Here is a 19,569-nt window from a genome sequence, read left to right on the forward strand (position 1 = left end):
TTTGTTTGAGACAGGGTTTCTCGAAACCTGAAGCTCTGGCCATCCTGGAACTCACTCCGTCAACCAGGCTGGCTTCAAACTCAGAGATTTTTCTGCCTCTGAGTGCGGGGATTAAAGGTGCGCACCTCTACCACCTGACCCTTTCTCTCTTTCTTTTTCAGGCAGGGTCTCCTGTAGGCCAGTCTGGTCTTGAGCTTATGTAGCTGAAGATGACCTGGAACTTCTGATCCTCATGCCTCTACTTCCTGAGTTCTGAGACGACAGGGCACGCGCCACCACATCATTCCATGGGGTGCAGCTGGGTGAACCCACTAACGGAGCCATATCCCCAGCCCCTCAGACTGTTCCTCAAAACACTCAGGAATCCACTTATCTAAAATCCCATTAGAGTGGGCCTGAGCTGGGGGTATGAAGACCCCACAACCGCACTCCTAGCGGCTGGCAGATGGGTAGACAAAGGGCAGTTGGATGATAAATGGGGAGGGGGCTGCATTGGAGTCTACAGTTTAGGTCACATGACAGAAATGGAATTGTGCCAACATACAGTTTAAGGGCTTCTTATCCATTTCAGATCACCATTTTTGGACTTTGTGGAATGCATACACCAGGACAGCTGAGCATCCTTGATCCAAAAATCCCAAATTGGAAATGCTCCAAAAATCCAAAACAGTGAAGATTCCCGGCAGTCCAGCGTCTAAGCCCAATGGTGATTCCAGCATCTCAGAGGAAGGAGGGGGGAATCCTGGCCCGGTGGGGTGGGGTGGGGGCAGGTGCAAGTACTCTCCATGAGAGGAGAGGGAGCAATGGTCACCTTAGTATGTGAGCAGCACTCAGATACTCAACAGCCCTGGAGCCCTTCCCTCTACATTTACTGAAGGGAGGCTCAGAAAGGTCACCTAACTCATTCTAGGTCACACAGCAAATTAACGGCAGGGGCCCTAACTGTAAACCTGAGTCTCCCTCCACACCCAGGCTGGGACTACCCAAATTTCCCTCTCCGCAAATGAGAAAAGGGGAGTCATGTATCAACTGGGGGGGGGGGGGTCATAGGTACCTCAGAAACACTCTCTTCTCCGTGACCCTCCAGGCACAGCGAGCCAGAGCTGAGAGCCATGAGGGAGCCCACCCAAGAAGCCTCAAGTGAATGGAAAATGTACAGCTGCCCAAAACCATCAGCAATCTCCAAGCCCTGAAACCTAGAGGGACCCACGGATTCCATTCCCAGACCACACCCAAAGCCAGCTGTATTCACTGAAAACGGCACGCAGACACGTGTTCAGACCAGCACCCCGTCACAGCGGCCCCAAAGGTGTGCGGACAGAGAGAAGAGTGCAGGCGTGAGGAGGAAAGCGACAGCGCTGTGCACACGAGTGGCATGCTGAGACCACTGTAACGTGAAGCCTTGAACGCTAAAGGGAAGACGTCAAACAGGCCTCAAACTGTATTCCTGTGTTCAGAGGGATCCACCCTCATCGTGGGGAGGACAGAAGATTTTAAAGAGAGTGACAAGCACGTTTTGGAATTAAACAAAGGTCTTGGTTGCACGCATTGTGAAGGCGGCGTAAAGCCACACAGCTATGCATTTTAAAAGGGTGAGTTTGAGAGCTGAGGAGACGGCTCTGCCGGTAAAGGAGTTCTACATGAGCGTGTGGCCCGGAGTTGGATCTTTGACCCCTAGATAAATGCTGGGGACGTGTGGCTGCCAGTTTGTAGTCTTAACAGGTGGGAGGCAGGGTCAGACTCCTCAGAGCAGGCTAGGGAGCTAGACGACAAATCCTTGAGCTTCAGATCCAAGTGCAAGAGCCTGCCTCAGTATACAAAGTAAAGAACGATTGAGGAAGACAGACACATGAACACACATGACCCCACAAGTACCCACTCACGGACACATAAGCAAAGCATGTACATGAACACACATGGACATACACCTCACACACATATGTTTATGGCCGAGGCCCAAAGCTCAGCCATAGGAGTCTATGATGGTTCACATCCAGTTGCCTCTCATGAAGGATGTGGGAGGAAGGAACAAGGCACAGGGCAGGCCAGGGCTGAAGAAGACGGTGGTGTTAGGAGATAGACAGAGAGCTGGGGAAATTGAGGTGCAGTCAGAACATAGAGGGATACCCCAACAGCCTGGCCGAGCAGTTCAGACTTCTGAGTGCTAAGGGACGGAGGATTCCATTTTCTTTTTAATTAAGCAATGTTAGACTTTGATCATATCCTTAGCTACAAGTCATGTTTTTTTTTTGACTGGCTCTTCATCAATAATCTTGTGAATTACACATCATCAATTGTTTCCACTGTTCTGAGAAATGACTGACCAGAAGATGTTTTGTGGTGCCAACTGTCTGACCATAAACCCACACATGTACCCTTCCTGTGATCTTAAAGATAACTGAAATTTTTTACTTTTAATTACCGGTTGCTTGGTATAAGGGGACTCTTACCTTTAACCTGGGTTATTTATTTTCATTCTCCTACTATGGAAGACTGAAAATATGGCCCAGGCATCATTAAATTTTTCCTTTCCCACATCTCAGTGTTAGCTCCTGGTTTTTGACACCGTAACACTGAAATTGGGCCATCGCATGCTTGACCACGCCCTGGAAGCGATTCTTTGGGGGCCCAAGTCTCAAGGGCCAGTGAGCAAAAGTGTGAGGGTCTGGGCATTGTACGCACACGTGTGGGTGTATGATTTGAGAGTGGGGGAGGTGTTCACAAGGTCAAGCATGAATAAGCGAGGGCTCATGAGGGGAGATGTTACTGTAGCGGGTATTTCACTGTGTGAGACTGTGTGAGTGTACAGACGGGAACGTGGGACTGTGTGGGTGCAGGAGTTTGTGTGTATACAGTAACAGGAATGCTGCACACATACCCTCTGCAACTGCAAGAAGCTGCAGCCAAGGCCACACCCCGGGGCCCTGGAGGACTAGTCCCCTCCACCCTAAGTTCATGGGTGAACGCTGTAACCCTGAACAAAGAAGCTTGAAGGCAGTCTGCCATTCCAGAAGTAGCTTGAGTAACAGGTCCACCTGATAAAGCCCCTCAGGACACCACCAACACTCACAGAAAGACAAGAGTCCACGTTGGGGGAGTCACACAAAGGTGATGAAGCCTTGGGGTCTGTCCCTCAGGAACCTCCCCACCAGCGTCTGAAGGAGATGGAACAACAGGAAGCAGTGCTGACTCAGAGGGACAAGGAGAGAGACACTCACACAGGATAGGGACGGGCAGATATGGGGTGGCTCAAGCTGGGGCGCCCTCTGCCAGCCTTAGAAATGATTCTCCACAGGCCGGGCAGAGAGCAGGCCTAAGAGAAACCTTCGGCTGGTGAAGACACAAGGAGACAAGCCCACCCGGGATCTTCTCACAAGAAGTATCCCTACCAATGCCTCTCAGAGTCACAGGTGCCCAACAAAGTGCTCTACCATCCCTTGTCACTCAGACGAAAGACCCTGGGTGGCCAGGCCCTGACCATTGGCTGGTACTCAGGGGTTTCACCCACGTAGCTTGAGGTACAGAACACTGGACACAGTTTCCAGGGCTGATACCTCAACTCCGAAAGCTTGGCCTTGGGGCCTCCATCTGTGTGGCTACTAAGGGGTCAGGGTCTGGGGTCAGGCTAATGGAGAGAAGCTCGCCTTCTCCAAGCCTCTCTTCAAAGATAGATCCATGGCTTTTGGTTCAGAATTGGAAAAAAAAATCCCAATATTCTCCTTAGAAAGGAGGAACTGTGCCCATCCCAGCCTGACTCACACTGGTCAAGAGCGTTCATCCAGCCCCTCGTGCCCACCTGTCAGCCTGCAGTCTCCCAATTCTTACAAGCGACACTCGGAGAGCAGCTGAAGCTTCACAGAGCTGGCTTCTGGGCATTCCTTCACACAGGGCCCTACCCCACGGGACCCTGGCGTGAGGGTGTGGCCACTCAAGACCAGATTCCAACCAGCCAGTATCATTGCTTCTCAAAGGAACTCCACAGCAAAGCTACAACTAACTCACTGTGAAGTTGGCCGCAGGGCTCGGAACAGCACCTGTCACATTCCCGACATCCCTTCTCTCAGCAAGGGTCCCCAAGTACTAGGAGAGAATTGCTCCTGCTTTTAAGGGGTTCCTACCTACTCCAAGTGACTGCAGTGAGACCCGCCGTTCATCAAGGGTCAGCTGTTTGCCTGGCTTTGTGTAGACTTTAGTGTGTACTCCACCACACATGCAACAGCCTTAGCAGGTAGCTTCGATGGATTTCACCTCACTCATTTGGAAGCTCTGAGATGTTAAAGTACCCGCCTAGGATCAGCAAAGTACCGCTTTGGATCAGCAAGAATCCAAAAAGGTGCACTGGTCACCAAGTTGTCCCTGCTGCTCCAACACCAGGAACTGATTAGCAAGGACCTTAAGGATCTGCTTGTGGCTCCCACACAGTGGGGTTGGGTTTTAGCGGGAAAGAACCAATAGCCATTCAACCTTCTGCTTCAGCTTAGCCACGGTACATCCTCAGAGACGTTGGAATCCTGAGGATCCCTGTTCAAGACCCAAGTGGCTCTCTCTAGCCCCGGGATTTTGGCCAGTTCTAGCTGCCCGTTTAATCCACTGGGGCTTCTCTCCTGCTTTGGCTGCCCCTTAGGGCCCAGGCCTATTTCATAAATGAGAAAACTGAGGACAAGTACTGAGAGCTTAAACCAGAAGTTTAAGGTTGGGCCCCCTGCCCATAGCCTACCTTCATTGTGAAGATCCCCGTGAGGCTCTGCCCGTTCCTGCTGGACGGCTTCCCGGCGGTATACCACGTGCGTCCTCCCTCCAGCCTCCTTCTCCTGCTGCCCTCGCTCCAGAGGCTCAATGAAGAAGTCTGAGCTGTCTGTGCGGATGAGGCCAGCCTGCGGGTCAGGGAGAGGGGGAGCAAGGCGAGAGACAGAAGAGGTGAGAATGGGGGACACAAAACAGACACGTGTAGGGGCTCTCCCTGCAGAGCCTGGGAAGCCCTGGGACTCCCGTAAGTCCTATGATGGGGAAGCGCAGAGAAGTTAGGAAGGCTGATCGTGGTGGGGGAGAACCCCATTTTAAGCGCAGCAGGACCTGCCTTGCTTGTTCTAGTCATCTGAGGCTTCATGTGAACAAACAGGTCTGTCATTACTTTTCAAGGTAAGTGGGGCACACACAGCTAGGCACAGTATTCTGACAGTATCCTACTCCCCCTAAAGGCAAAAGGGAAAACCCCAGAACAAAATGGAAATCAGCCCGTGGATAGGTGTGGACCCTGCTCCAGTACAAAGGGTTATTGTTTCAGCCCCAAAGCACACGTGTATGGTACAGCAGGGGGCTATGGGCCCCACGGGAACCTAGCCAGGATGGGGCACCAAGGACACAGGCTCCACTTTCAATCTCACATTCTGTCCACATCAAAATATTCCCTTAAAAAGATCAAATCAAGGGCTGGCCAAAAATCTAACCTTGGCCAAAACCAGAAAATGTGTTATTAGCCACCAACCAAGACCATAATGAAAGAGGCCAAAAAAGTGTATAAAGAGATGTGTGTTAATATACATATGCCTGCACATGTGCATAGACACACACGCATGCACGTCACCTCCATAAAGCAGGCCAGCCCACCTACCACGGTGTGTGGAAAACAGCAGATACTGTTTAATAAATAAATGTTTGTTGAATTCATTCACTTGTTCTAACAAAGACCCACTGAATGCCTTCAGTATCCCGTACACCGGGAGCCCAGCTGCAAACACAGAGCCGAGCTCCAAGGCACATTTTATAAGCTGACGAGCCTTCTCCATTTGAACCACAACCCCCCCTTTCTTGAAGCAGCCACTGCACACCGTTCAATTCCACCCACCTCCCCAGCTCAGCCTGCTTGGGAGCTGAGCCTCAGAGACGTCCTTCCAAGGCCCCAGTGCACCTGCCCCGACAGCATCGGGCCCTTTTCATTTGCTACTGAAGCAGAAAACCAAGCTGGTCAAGACCGAGACGGTCACCGTCACACCTCATTACAGACCCATGGGGGAGGCCAAGAAATACTCCAGGGAAAAATGGTGGCATTGTGACAGTGTGTAGCCTACCCTGGCTCCATTTCATCAGGTAATGGGATGGTCTGAGAAACTCCTGGTGTTTTTGTTAAAATGCCAGGGACAGGACTCTTGGGCTGGGAAGACTGAGTATAAAGTACTTGCTGTATAAGCCTGACAGCCTGCACTCAGATTCTCAGAACCCACATAAAAGCTAGACACAGTAGCCGAGGCTACCCCCATAGTCTCAGCATGCCTGGGTGGGGGACTGGAGACTCGGACATAAGCACCATGAACAAGAGATCCTGTTTAAATCAAGGTAGCAGATGACCGGACCCACGCTTATTGTTCTCTGATTGCATGCATGCTGTGTCTCGTGAATGATTGCATGCACACGCTTGCACCACACCCCTACAAGCACACGCATGCACACACACACACACAGCACATGCAATGTCAGCATTATCATTCCTTCAAAAGACTCAGCACCTACCACTTGCTCTGGGAAACAGGCAAATAAGGCTCAGCCTCTGGCTCTGGGAAGGAGCCAAGGACGAGGAACGTCCAACCCTGCCCAGCACTAGGACAGGTGTGGTCCCAAGGGATGGGTGTGCACCCACTACCTAGTTACAAGAGCTAAAAACACAAACTGACACCCCTGCCCAAAGGGGTCTGTGTTGGCCCCACGGAAATCCTAGCCAGAATAAGGACTAGAAGCAAGGGGTTCGAACGCTCTAGGCTTCCTGGCACGAGCTTCATTCTCTCCCATATTGACAGCACACCTCCACTCTGCCGCCAGACAGTGTAGTCTGAGGAAGAGCAGTGGTGATCCCAGCTGTCAAACAGGCACCTGGAGATTAGCAGCCTGGGCTAGACCCTACAGCTTGACGAAGGGAAATGAATGCATGAGAGGAAGGAAGAAAGTGGTAGGGTGGTCAAAGAAAGCCACCCGAGATGGAAAGGGCATGTCAGGTGGACGGGGGCCTTGGGCAGCATAGGGAAGCAGGGACTGTGCCATGGATCAGAGAGGCCTTGGGGGTCACAAGCAGAAGCTGAGCAAGGACAACAAGCAATGGCTGTGGTGGTTTGAAAGAGAATGGCCCCCAGAAGGAATGACGCTAATGGGAGGTTGTGGCCTTGCTGTAGGAAGTGCTTCACTGTTGGGGTGGGCTTTGAGATCTCCTATGCTCAAGTTACAGTCTAGTACCTCTTAGATCACTTCCTGTGGCCTGGAGTCAAGATGTAAGAACTCTTAGCTCCAGCACCATGCCTGCCTGCATGCTAGCATGTCCCACCATGATGATAATGGACTAAACCTCTGAAACTGTAAGCCACTCCATTAAGTATTTTTCTTTATAAGAGTTGCTGTGGTCATGGTATCTCTTCACAGCAAGAGAAACCCTAAGACAATGGCCAAACTCAAGAGCCTCTACTACTATAGAACTACACGATCCCAGGGCACATGAAAGATTCAGGGTTAAAGCACAGGACATTCCCCAAAGCTATTCCAGCTGGGCAGTCTTGACAGGGCTGGTGAGGAAGCTCAGCCCAGCCCACCATCACTTTCCATACTCCTTCTTACGTCCCATCTGCTAGAGAGGGGCTGTGCCTGGCCCCTGGGACAAGCAAAGAAACCATCCCTTTGCAGGTCTATCCAGGCCAAGATCCACACAACCAGGCTTGCCCCGGGAGGTGGTCTGTGCCATCTCAGCCCTCATGCTTCTTGAAGCACACTAGCAGAACAGAATTCCCTAGACAGTCAATCAGAAGACTCCACCCACCTGTCTCATGCCCTGGTTCTCCTTACCCAGACACTCTCTAGTCTGGAACTTGCTTAACCAACTGCACAAAGCAGAGCTTTCAAGCGTTGATACCTCCTGTCTCGTGGGTCAGTGATCCCCTGTGGTTCAGAGCAGAGATGCAGGTTCCAGAATGACCCGGATGCTATCATTGCTGCCCAGCCCACAATCACTGACCACACTTTTAAGCTCGAGATTGAGATTTTCTAACTTAATGACAAAACCAGCTAGGGGACCTCTAACTTATGCTTCAGTGTCCCCAGTGACAGAAACCCTCCTGTCTTGTGATGTAAGAAAATCTCTACAGAGGTGCTCCCAATGTATCAACTTGCCACAGCCTGGAGTCACCAAGAAGGGTGTCTCAGTTCTTTATCATAAGCATGGTCTAAATGCATGCTTACGAGACATCGTCTTGATTGCTAATTGTCATAGGAGGACCCAGCTCCCTGTGGGTAGCACCCTTCCCTAGGCTGGGGGTCCTGGGCTGTAGAAGAAAGATAGCTAAGCATGAACTTGAGCAAGTCAGCAACCAATATTCCTCTATGGTCTCTACCTTCAAGATCTCACCCTGATTTCCTTCAGTGATGGACTGTGACCTCAAAGTGTAATCCAAATAAACCCCTTTCCCCCTAAGTTGCTTTTGATTAGAGTGTTTTATCACAGCAACAGACGGAAAACTAGAATATGTCCCTCTGTTCTACCCTTTGTAAACTGCTTTATTATCTATTATTATTAAAAAAGTAGTTCTTAAAAGCTGGTGTGATAGTTTGAATATAATAAATTCATAGGGAGCGACACTATCAGGAGGTGTGGTTTTGTTGGAGTAGGTATGGCTTTGTTGGAGGAAGTGTGCCACTGTGGAGGTGAGCTTTGAGGTTTCCTCGAGATACTGTCCCATGTCTCAGTGTCTCAGTCAACTTCCTGTTGCCTTCTGATCAAGTTGTAGCCAGTTCTATGTCTGCCTGCACACTGCCATGCTCCCCATTATAATGATGATGGACTGAACATCTGAAATTTTACGCGAGCCACCCCAATGAAATGTTTTCCTTATAAGACTTGCCGTGGTCATGGTGTCTCTTCACAGTAACAGGAGCCCTAACTAAGACAGCTGGACTTGGAGACGTATGTCTTTAATCTCAGCACTCGGGAGGCAGAGGCAAGTGGATCTCTGAGTTCAAGGGCAGCCTCATCTACAAAGCAAGTTCCAGGATAGCTAGGGCTGCTACACAGTGGAAACCTCTTCTCAAAAAACAGGGGGAAAAAAGTACCCACATCATGTGTTTCTCATACCACTTGACCTTCACAGCCCTGTGATAAAGGCACTAATACTAGACCCATTTCATAAATAAGTTTTAGAGGGTCAGAAAGTCAAACAACTTGCCCAAGCCATGCAACGACCCAGGTCTCTATGCTCCATAACTGATGAACCATATAACCTTGGCTCATCTGGACTAGAATCCGCCCTGGGGGTCCTTTCCTAGTCCCACCTGAAGTTCTCTTGGCTTCTGTTGGAATCTAGCCTTTTAGAACAAGAATGCTCAGTCTCACCTCTGGCCAGCTGTTCCCTTGGACACCTCCCACCATGAGGAGAACCAAAGGACAGGGCTCATAAAGGGATCAGCGCCCTCCCACTCCCCAGGTGACTTCCCATCTCTCAACCAGAAAGGACACTCAGCCCACACTAACCTGCCTACCACACCCCCCTCAGCTCTCCGACACCTCAGACTCCTGGTCCTGTCTACTTAGTCTCCTGACGTCAGGCCTTGCCCCAGGGCAGAGCCAGAGAATGTACCCCCCCCAAACCAATTTAATAACTATGGCAAAAGAGCTAGACCCAGCAACTAGGGGCACATTTTATGACTATGCATCTCATTGGTCCCCAGAAATCAAGAGCAGAGAACAATCCAAAGATTGTTCTTATCCCATTTGGGGCATGATGCATAGGCCTGGGCCAGATCTGGGCTCTTTCTAGGCCTCAGAGACCCTGATCTTAGAGAGAGGATGAAGAGGCCAGCCTGGCCCTGGCCCCTAGCTCCAGCTATCTCTCACCTTCATGGAGACCTCTAGGGTTTGACCCACCTGGGCAGCACAAACCCTGACCCTTCCCCACCAGCTTTGCTCTCCTCCCTGACACACAGAGAGGCTTGGCACAAGTTCCCTTGAATCCCTGCCCTGGCCAGGAAGCCAGGCACCGCGCAAGGCCGACGGCCTGGCAAGCAGGGCCTTCTGGCTCCCTGCCTCCTCACTAAACCACCCCGTCTCTCAATTTATGCGACGTTTATATTTCTGAAAAGTGGTAGCTAATTTTAAAGCCCTAAAATCAAATCAAATTTCTGGATAAAACATCAAGGAAAAGGGGGAAAAAGGATTTGCGGAAGGGCTGGGAAATGAATGCTGGTCCTAGCTATTTCCACCCCACTGGTTCTTCTCTCAGAAACAGTACATAAGTAGGAAATACACACCACAAACGCTCCTCACACAACAAAAGCAAAACAAAGAATGAATCCTTGGTTACGTCTTAGAGAGCCAGATACCAGGTGGGCCCTCGGCCAGTCGCTCAGGATGGAAACCCTCAAGGGAAGGCCTGGCCACCCTAGCCTTGCACTGAACTCCCTTGAATGTGGCTGTTTCTGACGTGTCCTTCCTGAGAGGTGTACGGCTAGTGGGGGCAGAGGTTCTCGCTGGATTTTTCCAGTGCACTGTGTGGTGACATACATCACTTCAATAGCAAAGCCAACAGCTTTCTCTCTGTCTACATCCAGAGGCCTCCAGGCCATACTGAGGTTCTCCCCGGTTGCCCAGGGCAGGGAAGTACTCACAATTTCAGTGAAATCCCAGAGCGCCTAAAGAAGTGGTCACATGACAACTGAGGCGGGGGGGGGGGGGTGTTTAGAAATCACCCTGTGTAAAGCCAGGCAGTGGTGGTGCACACCTTTAATCCCAGCACTCAGGGGAGGCGGAGGCAGGGGGATCTCTTTGTGTTCGAGGCCAGCCTAGTCTACATAATGAGTTCCAGGACAGCCAGAGCTGTTACACAGAGAAACCCTGTCTTAGAAAGAAAAAAAAAAGGAAGGAAGGAAGAAGGAAGGAAGGAAGGAGAGAGAGAGAGAGAGAGAGAGAGAGAGAGAGAGAGAGAGAGAGAGAGAGAAAGAAAGAAAGAAAGAAAGAAAGAAAGAAAGAAAGAAAGAAAGAAAGAAAGAAAGAAAATGAAAACACTTTGTGACCTGTTATGGACCTAACTGAGCAAGTTCAGTTCATGACCAGCAGTCATCTACCATCAGGATTAAGTCCCAGATATTTCAGTAGATAACGGAGGCCAAATTATTTTGAAATTTGTTCATAAGTGTGACTTTGCATGTATAAGCATGTTTGCTCTACAGCTGCATGTATGTGCATGGAGATCTAGAGATAAGGGGGCATTGAGACAGCAAACAAACCTCCAGGGTGACCACAGGAAGGCCTGGACTGTGTGTTCTTAAACGGAATGGAAATCCAAGCTTAGAAATAGGCCAGGCTCGACTCCTGCGAGCATGGCTGTCTCTTCAGCAACACCACACGCTCCTCTGCTAGACTCTCAACACTCAAGCCCGTCCAGAGATCTCCCCTCCCTACCCAGCTGCGGCTCCAGGCTCACGGGAAAGAGCCAGCTACACTCGTTGCCCCGTGTCTCACCATCTCCCTGTCTCTCTCTCCCCACTGCAAACGGGCTTGTGGAGCCACCACTCCCTGAAAGGTGCTCACCGATGACTACACTGTGGCTAAAGTTGGCTAGCGCTTCTTTGTCCTGGCCTGGTCTCCTCTAATCATATGCTCTCCCTAAGCTTATCCCCGATCCTGGCTTAAAAGACCCCATGCAGGCATCTAATTCCTGATCATACCAGCCACCCCACCCTTCTTGGAACTCCATATTTATATATATAATATATATATATATTATATATATATGGGGTATGTGTGTGTGTTTACCTTTCATGTTACCCTTTCATGTTTACCCACAACCCCCTGAACAGAGAGCGAGCCAGATTTCCACCAGCCAGGCAAACTTCAGAGAACTCTAGGCTTATGCCCAGACCTACTCTCCCTCCTTTCTTTTAACCATCTATGGGGAAAAAAACCAAAGTAGGCTAAGACTCAAGACCTGCAACTCCTGGTACCCTAACCCTGCAGTCAGTTCAGTTGTATGCAGCACCCCCAGGGTCCTCCAGGGCCCTGATACTGAAAGGCCATGCTGGACTATGGTCTCTGAGATATGGCATGAAGGAAGCTCCATTCATCTGTCACCCTAGCATGGGGTTCCCGTCAGGGCTTCTCTATGCCCGGGCATGATGGGGACCAGTCAAGTAAAAAAAACAAAAAAGACAAGCCTCTACTAGTAATGAACTAGTATCTGGATGATAGAACTTGAACAACTTGATAATTAAAGCAAACAACCCAATTTAAAAATAGGCAAAGGATCTGAGTAGCCATTTCTCCAAGGAATATATTTAAATGGCCAATGAAAAGGTGCCCAGTGTCATTAGTCAGCGGGGGAACTCAAATCCAAACCACAATGAAATGCTGCTTCACACCCGCTAGAATCAAAGTAAGATAATAACAAGTGTTGGCAAGAATGAGGAGAAACTGGAGCCGTTACACACTGCTGGTGGGAATGTAAAATGTACAGTCACTTGAAAGCAGTCTGGCAGCTCCTTACACAATTAAACAGCTTTAATACAACTTCCAGAAAATCCCCTCCTAAGTAGAGACCCAAGACAAACAAAAATACGTCCACACAAAAAATCTTGCCCATGGACTGTTGACATTTATTGTCAGCTTGGGTGGATTCAGAGCCACCTAGGAGACACACTTCTTGACTGGTTTGGGAAGGCATTTCCAGAAAGGTTTAACAGAGGGAGATCCACCCTAAATGTGGGCAGCAGCATCCCACAGCCCCAATAAAAAGGAAAAATGGAGACAGCAAACTGAGTGGCGGATTTCACCTCTCTCTGCTGCCTGAACAAAGGTGCAGTGTGGCCAGCCGCCTCACACTCCCGCCGCCTCGTCTCCCCATCACGACAGACTGTACCGCTTCTTAAACCCTGCCAGGCATTTTGTCATAGCAACCAGAAGAGCACCGAACACCAGCACTTACGGAAGCACTGTTCATAGCCATCACAAAGGGCAAGTTGTCCAGATGCCTACCGTCAACATGACATATCTGTGTAATAGAACTAGCCATAAAAGTGAATGAAGTCCCGATGCATGCCATCGGGATGAGCCTGAAAACACCGGGCCGAGTGAAAGACGACAGATATGAAAGGTGATGAATTCTAGAAGCGCCTTTACAAGAAAGAAAATAGGCAAATGTGTGGAGAGAACACGTGAGTGGCTGCAGGGAGGAGGGATCTGACCGGGGCAAGAGGTAAGGGGCACCTCCTTCTCTATGAGCCGGCGAAAACTTTGTGTTAGCTATGGGGATAGTTGCACATCCCTGTCTAAAGAAAACCCACTAAAAGCCTGGTGTGGTGGTGCACATAAACCCAGCACTCAGGAAGCAGAGGCAAGCTAATCTCTTAAGTTTGAGGCCAGCCTGGTCTACAGAATGAGTTCCAGGGCAGCTAGGGCTACACAGAAAAACCCTGTCTTAAAAAGAAAGAAAAGAAAGAAGGAGGAGGAGGAGAGGAGGAGGAGGAGGAGGAGGAGGAGGAGGAGGAGGAGGAGGAAGGAGAAGGAGAAGGAGAAGGAGAAGGAGAAGGAGAAGGAGAAGGAGAAGGAGAAGGAGAAGGAGAAGGAGAAGGAGAAGGAGAAGAAGAAGAAGAAGAAGAAGAAGAAGAAGAAGAAGAAGAAGAAGAAGAAGAAGAAGAAGAAAGAAGATCAAATTCACTGAATTGTGTGCTCTGAACGGGTAAACTGCATGGTGCATGAGTCACATCTCAGTAAGGCAGCTGCGGACTCCGGGAGACTAGAACATAAGAGGAGACACACACACGGCACCCAAGTTGCCTGCTTCCTCAGAAGTGTGAGTCAGCATGGCTCAGACGAAAGCCCAGGGATGCTGCAAACTCAAACCTGATGTGAGGCCCCGACTGCGGGCGATCTGCTAGAGGCAAGGGCAGCCAAGGCCTCGGCGTGAGCCCAGGAAAGTCTGCAGGCTGATTCAGACTGAATTGCAGCCTTGACAACAGGCAGAAGCATGGAGCCCTTACAGGATGGGGCTGGAAAAGCCAGACTTGTCCTCAATGGGTATGCTCTGCCGTCCCCCCAGCCAGTAACATGAGGACTCCCAGGACAGGACAAGGGCTGGTAGAAACATCAGAAATCCAGAGTCTCCACCAGCTGGGGCTATTGCCTGGGATGGGATGGCCACTGAGTCTGTTTCCTGGGTTGTGACCTCTGCAGGCTCTGGGAGGGGCTAAACTAGCTCATCTGTAGCAATATCGTGGGCAATATGGGGAAATGCAGAGACCCTAAGTTCAATAACTTGTCATTCAAATCTTGGCTCTGCTGTTCATTCAGGCGATCTTGAGCAAGGTGACATTCTGTGCATGTATCTGGTAAAGAGGTAATTACATATGCCAGGCAACATTTCTGCCTTCCAGTGACAGATGTGGAGAATCTACATTTCCTGTTGTGGTTGTCCTTAACATCACTCAAAACTATGTTTTAGAGCAATGGTTCTCAACCTGCTAATGCTGTGACCCTTTAATATAGTCCCACATATCATAATGGCCCCCAAACATAAAAATATTTTCATTACTATTTCATAACTGTAATCTGCTACTGTTATGAACTGCAATGTAAATATCAGTGTTTTCTGATGGTCATAAATGATCCCTGTAAAAGGGTCATTTGACCCCCAAAGAGCCACAAGCCACAGGTTGAGAACTAATGTTTTAGAGATTAGGGGCTCAGAAAGGGGATGGTGGGTCCAAAGATGCAAGCCCAATTCTTGAACCCCACAAAGATTTTTCTCTAACTCCTGGCTCTGCCACTTTTACCCGCTCAGATCCTCTGCCTGGAAATGGGAAGACAGTCCCAAGAACTGGGAGAGGGGGGCACATCCCACAGGTAGGAAAAGTCCCTAACAAGAATAGGGGGCTGGCAGAGGGTAACTTTAACCGGGTGTGATTTCTTTCTATTTAAAATGCTGTGCTGTCTGACTGGTTTATGGCTTCCTTCTCTCAGAAGGCAACGGAATTCTACAACTCCCCTCCCCTAAAGCAGTTTCAAAAAGGAGACTGTGGTCATCAGCTTTTTGTGGCTGTGACAAAATGTCTGAGAAAATCAAGTTTAAAAAAAGGAAAAGTACCTGTGGCTCACAGTTCCAATCCAGGGTGGTTCGGAGTCTGTGGTGCCACCGGGCAGCACGGCAGAGGATGTCAGGTACAGCCAAGCTGCTTATCATCTCACGGTGCCAGGAAGTAGCTGGGGTCTCCATATGTCTGTTCAAGAGTTCGCCTTCAATGGCCTAACTTCCATTAGTCTCTACCTCCCAGCAGCAGCACAAGTTGGTGACCAGACCTTAACACTAGAGCGTCTGGTGGAACATTCTAAATTCTGACCACAGCACCACTATAGACGGACTCCTCCTTCTCTCCTGCCAAGTGGCTGTGAGGCTCCATGGGGAAATGACACGTCTGAGACCCTATTCATGCTAAGTGGCACGGGTCTTCTCCAAGCCTCGATTTCTGTGTCTGAAACCAAAGGGTTGGGGGTAGAGGATAAAATGAGGGAGGGACAGGAGAATGCCTCCCGAAGTCTGACGCCAGCAGGGTGAGGTTTTCTATTTTCTTTCCTGATCCCCCATGATCTGACCCTCGCTTCTCTGTCAAACACATGGCTATGACAACTGTCCTCCCGCCTGGACGCTCAATTTCAATCATCCGAGGAATTTGCAGATCTATTGTCACCCAGGCCATGCCCTTGGACTCGCGACATCGTAGCTCAGTTGGAGGGGCCTGGGCATTGGTATGCCCTCAGAGTTACCCAGGTGGATCTCCACACACAGTCAGGACCAAGAACCACACACCAGAACTGAAAGCTTCCAGTCCATGAAACAGTTCTCAAAGCAGATGACTAAGGGCTTCCAGGTCTTCTTCACCAGATGGGCGGGTCAGCATGGGGGTAGTCAGAAGAAATGCAGAAAGCGAACGGGAAATAGAAACCCCAGTGAACCATCTGTGCATGCCCTGAGTGGGGTTAAGCCAAGTCAGGGTGGTTCTGCATGCCTCTGGCATTGGGAGCATCCCCACCCTTAGAGGGAGCGACCAAGGATTCTCTCCATCTCAGGACCTCACTCCCTCCTCCCCACAAAGCCAACACCTCTGAGAGAAAAGTAACTGCCCAAGCAGGGCAGTGGTGGCACACGCCCTTAATCCTGTCACTGGGGAGGCAGAGGCAGGTGGATCTCTGTGAGTCTGAGGCCAGCCTGGTCTATAGAGTGAGTTCTAGGACGAGTTCAAGGACAGCCAAGGCTACACAGAGAAACCCTGTCTTGAAAAACCAAAAAGGGGGAAAAGAAAACTATCGAAGACTGTCCTCAAAGACAATGAGGGTCTTGAGGTCCAGGAAATGGTTGAAAGGTTATGGCCTGCAGATAGCCAACAGTAAGTCAGACAAGTCAGTGGCTACCCAAGGTGAGGAAGTTCACAGTGCAAATGTGTTCATGCCCCTCTGTGGTTTTGATGGTGATGACGATAGTGATGACAGTGACATAGGTGGTGACAATGAACTGTCCTCTATTGCCAGCCAGAACTCAGTTGGCTAGAAACATTAACAGCTTGGTAAATACACTTCAAGGAGGGGTGGCTGTTTTATTTCCATCCATGCCACCTCCAGAGGGAGGGGTCCTGATGTAAGTGGCAGGGTAGGGTTAACACCTACAGGTGTCCTGAGCCTCCCCTTCCTCTGCAAACCATGTCCTGAAGGCCATCCAGAGTCAGAGTATTTCTCCCTGGGGGCCGAAGCCACCCATGATTCCATTTCCCTATGCCCAGAAGCCACACGGCTCCAAGGCTCCCCCATCCCACTCCATCATTGCCACAGCCCACCATGATCGGGCTGGGAGCTCTGCCTGGCCCCTTGCTTGGCTCCCAGTCCTGGCAGCAACTGTGGCTTCAGGACGAGGAGACAGGAAGCAGGCCTTCAGTGCCAGAAGGCAACGTGGCTGCCAAGCCTTGAACTGAGGAACAGCTCCCTGCACGGAGGCCCTGCTGTCTGCTCCCTGTGGCTCAGATGCCAACCAGAACACTTGGGGCAGCTCCAGCAAAAGGGTACAGACAGCCTCCTCGGCAGGGGAGAGCCAGCCAAGGAAGAGCCTAGAAGTCCTGCCGTGGCTCTAAGCTCTATCTCTCCCACATTAGATAGCACGTATAAACGTCTATCTCAGACTCTGACACAGGGTCAGTCTGTGGCAAGTGACGGATGAGCCCTGTAGCAGCCTAGGAGAAGGGTCTTGTGCAAGGCAGGGAAGCACAGGAAAGCAGGGAGTGGGGGTATACCAGACACCCAAGTCCCATGTCAACAGGCTTCATCCCCCAGTGGCCTTGACAACACACTGACCCTCTACCGAGGTGCAAGAGCAGACAAAATACAAATAAATTCTCCTTGGGGACTGCACCGCTAGAATGTTTCATATCGCCAGGATTCTGACACCTCCCCTGTGTGACTCTCAGTTACCAGCAGCACAAATGTTCATATTGCAGCTGTAAGGCCGCTTCACCTGCAGCATCACCCATACATTCATTCATTCACTTATCTATCCATCCATTCATTAGTTCACTGGTTAACCATTCATCAGGGTGGGGCATTCAAAATACTCTCAATACAATAAAAAAAAATGTGTCCCTATGACCCGGGGAAACAGCCCAGTGGGTGAGTGCACTCACACACATGAGGACTTAGCATCAGATCCCCAGGATGCATGTAAAGAGCTAAGGGCGGTGTGCTAGGGAGGCAGAGACAGGGGGATTGCTGGGATTGCTGGCCATCCAGTCAGCCTGGCTGAAAACAATAAGCTATGGCCAGATTCAGTGAGAAGTTGTATCTCAAACAAATGATTGACAGAGGAAGGCATCTGACATTTTCCTCCCATTTCTCTTTCTCTCTCTCTCTCTCTCTCTCTCTCTCTCTCTCTCTCTCTCATACACACACACACACACACACACACACACACACACACACACACACCCCTCAACTTCACATTGAACTACCACTGGAGACAGACAACAAACACATCTATAGAACTATAGCATCCCAAAGAGGACCGTGGTAGATGATATAAAGCAATTACAAAGGCCCCTGGAGACTAGGATTGTATTTGTGGCATGGCAAATTGAAGCTGGGGCCTTGCGGATGCTAGCATGCAGTCACCGAGCTACATCCCTAGCCCTTTTATGATTTGTTTAAATTTTGGGACAGGATCTCACTAAGTAACCCGGGCCAACCTTGAACTCGGGCAGGCTTTTGTTTCTTTCTAAATAAGATAGAGCCTCGTGCTGTAGCTCACGTAGCCTGAAACGCTCTATATAACCCAGACTGGCACCAAACCTGTAGCGGTAGCTGGTTACAGGCATATGCCACCAAACCCAAGGAGGTTGAACTGTGGTCATTACTTTTGACACTAGAGAGATGACTCTGGTTGCGAGCTCTTGTGGAGGAGCCGGGTTCAGTTCCTAGCCCCCATATGGTTGTCCACAAGCAGCTGTAACTCCGATTACTAGGAATCAGAGACCCTCTTCTGGTTCCTCGGGCACATATATGGGACCCAGACATACATGGAGACAGAACAGTCGTACACATAAAATTAAATAATAATAACCATCTACTTTCCCACAACAATGGCCATGGTTAAGGGGCCAGCAAGAACTGTGGGGACAGTAACCCCACATCTCCAGGCCAGGAGCCTTCTGGAAGCAGTCTATGTCCTGACGGATGCTCTCACCTACAGACCTCCCTCTCAAGCCAGCCTATCTAAGTGCCTGCCGCCACGTCACTGCAAGCTGAGCAGACCACAAGGCTTGCCGTGTTCTATGACATGCAGTGAGTTATTTCATAGCAGCCCACGCTGAGATCTGAAAATGGATAGATGATGAACCATGGCGATTTGAGGCTGGGAAACCAGAAAGTTTCATTGGATCTAAAGCCCACACACAACAAGGGCCATTGATGTTTCATTTTTCTTAGTTGAACGTCAAGTTCTAAGGAAGCTAATGCTATATAGAAGGCGGGCAAGTTAGCTCTTGGATCAGGAGTCTTAAAAACACCTCATTTAGCACCCTGCCGAGCCCAGGAGTCTCCGGAACAGCCCTGTGGCTTTCAGTATCCAGGGTCCTGAAGCTGTTGCTATGACTACCATCTCACTAGCCATCACTGGCCTTGAGTCACCACTCCTGTGGACTCTATCCTTTTCCATTGAGTCAGGAGAGGCTGAGGGATAGTGGGAGGTGCCTTGGCAATCCCACCCACCCTGAGAGGGCATTCACTTGCTTGTATGTACCCCAGGTCTCTTCCCATCACTGGGGTTTGGCTTTCTTAGTTGGGAAATAAAGAATGAGAATGAGGCCCAAGAGCCTCTTCCAGACATAGTTTCTTCAAGGACAGGTTGAAAGAACGGGCTGTTTTGAGCTGAGACCAACTACAGAAATTTTTGTGACAGGGCCACCTTCAGACACATGGGGAGCTGTCACAGCCAATCCTGACCTGCCAGGGATGAGATGTCATGTGGACAATGGTGACGGGTTCAGGTTTTTGAAGGCAGGGAAAGGCCTATGTGCTGT

At 50.0% G+C, this 19,569-nt stretch overlaps 1 protein-coding gene across 1 annotated transcript in view; it reads right to left on the bottom strand.

Moving 5' to 3' along the window:
- The window catches only part of Adamts14 (ADAM metallopeptidase with thrombospondin type 1 motif 14), a 65,788-nt gene that overhangs the window by 41,597 nt on the left and 4,622 nt on the right, over positions 1–19,569 (bottom strand). The window contains exon 3 of the mRNA XM_087898145.1: positions 4,718–4,874. Coding sequence (XP_087754271.1) covers positions 4,718–4,874 — 157 coding nt within the window. The remainder of the gene's footprint in view (positions 1–4,717; positions 4,875–19,569) is intronic.

This window comes from Myodes glareolus, chromosome 18, assembly GCF_982192425.1.
Source record: "Myodes glareolus chromosome 18, mMyoGla1.1, whole genome shotgun sequence".
In the NCBI taxonomy this organism is placed as follows: domain Eukaryota; kingdom Metazoa; phylum Chordata; class Mammalia; order Rodentia; family Cricetidae; genus Myodes; species Myodes glareolus.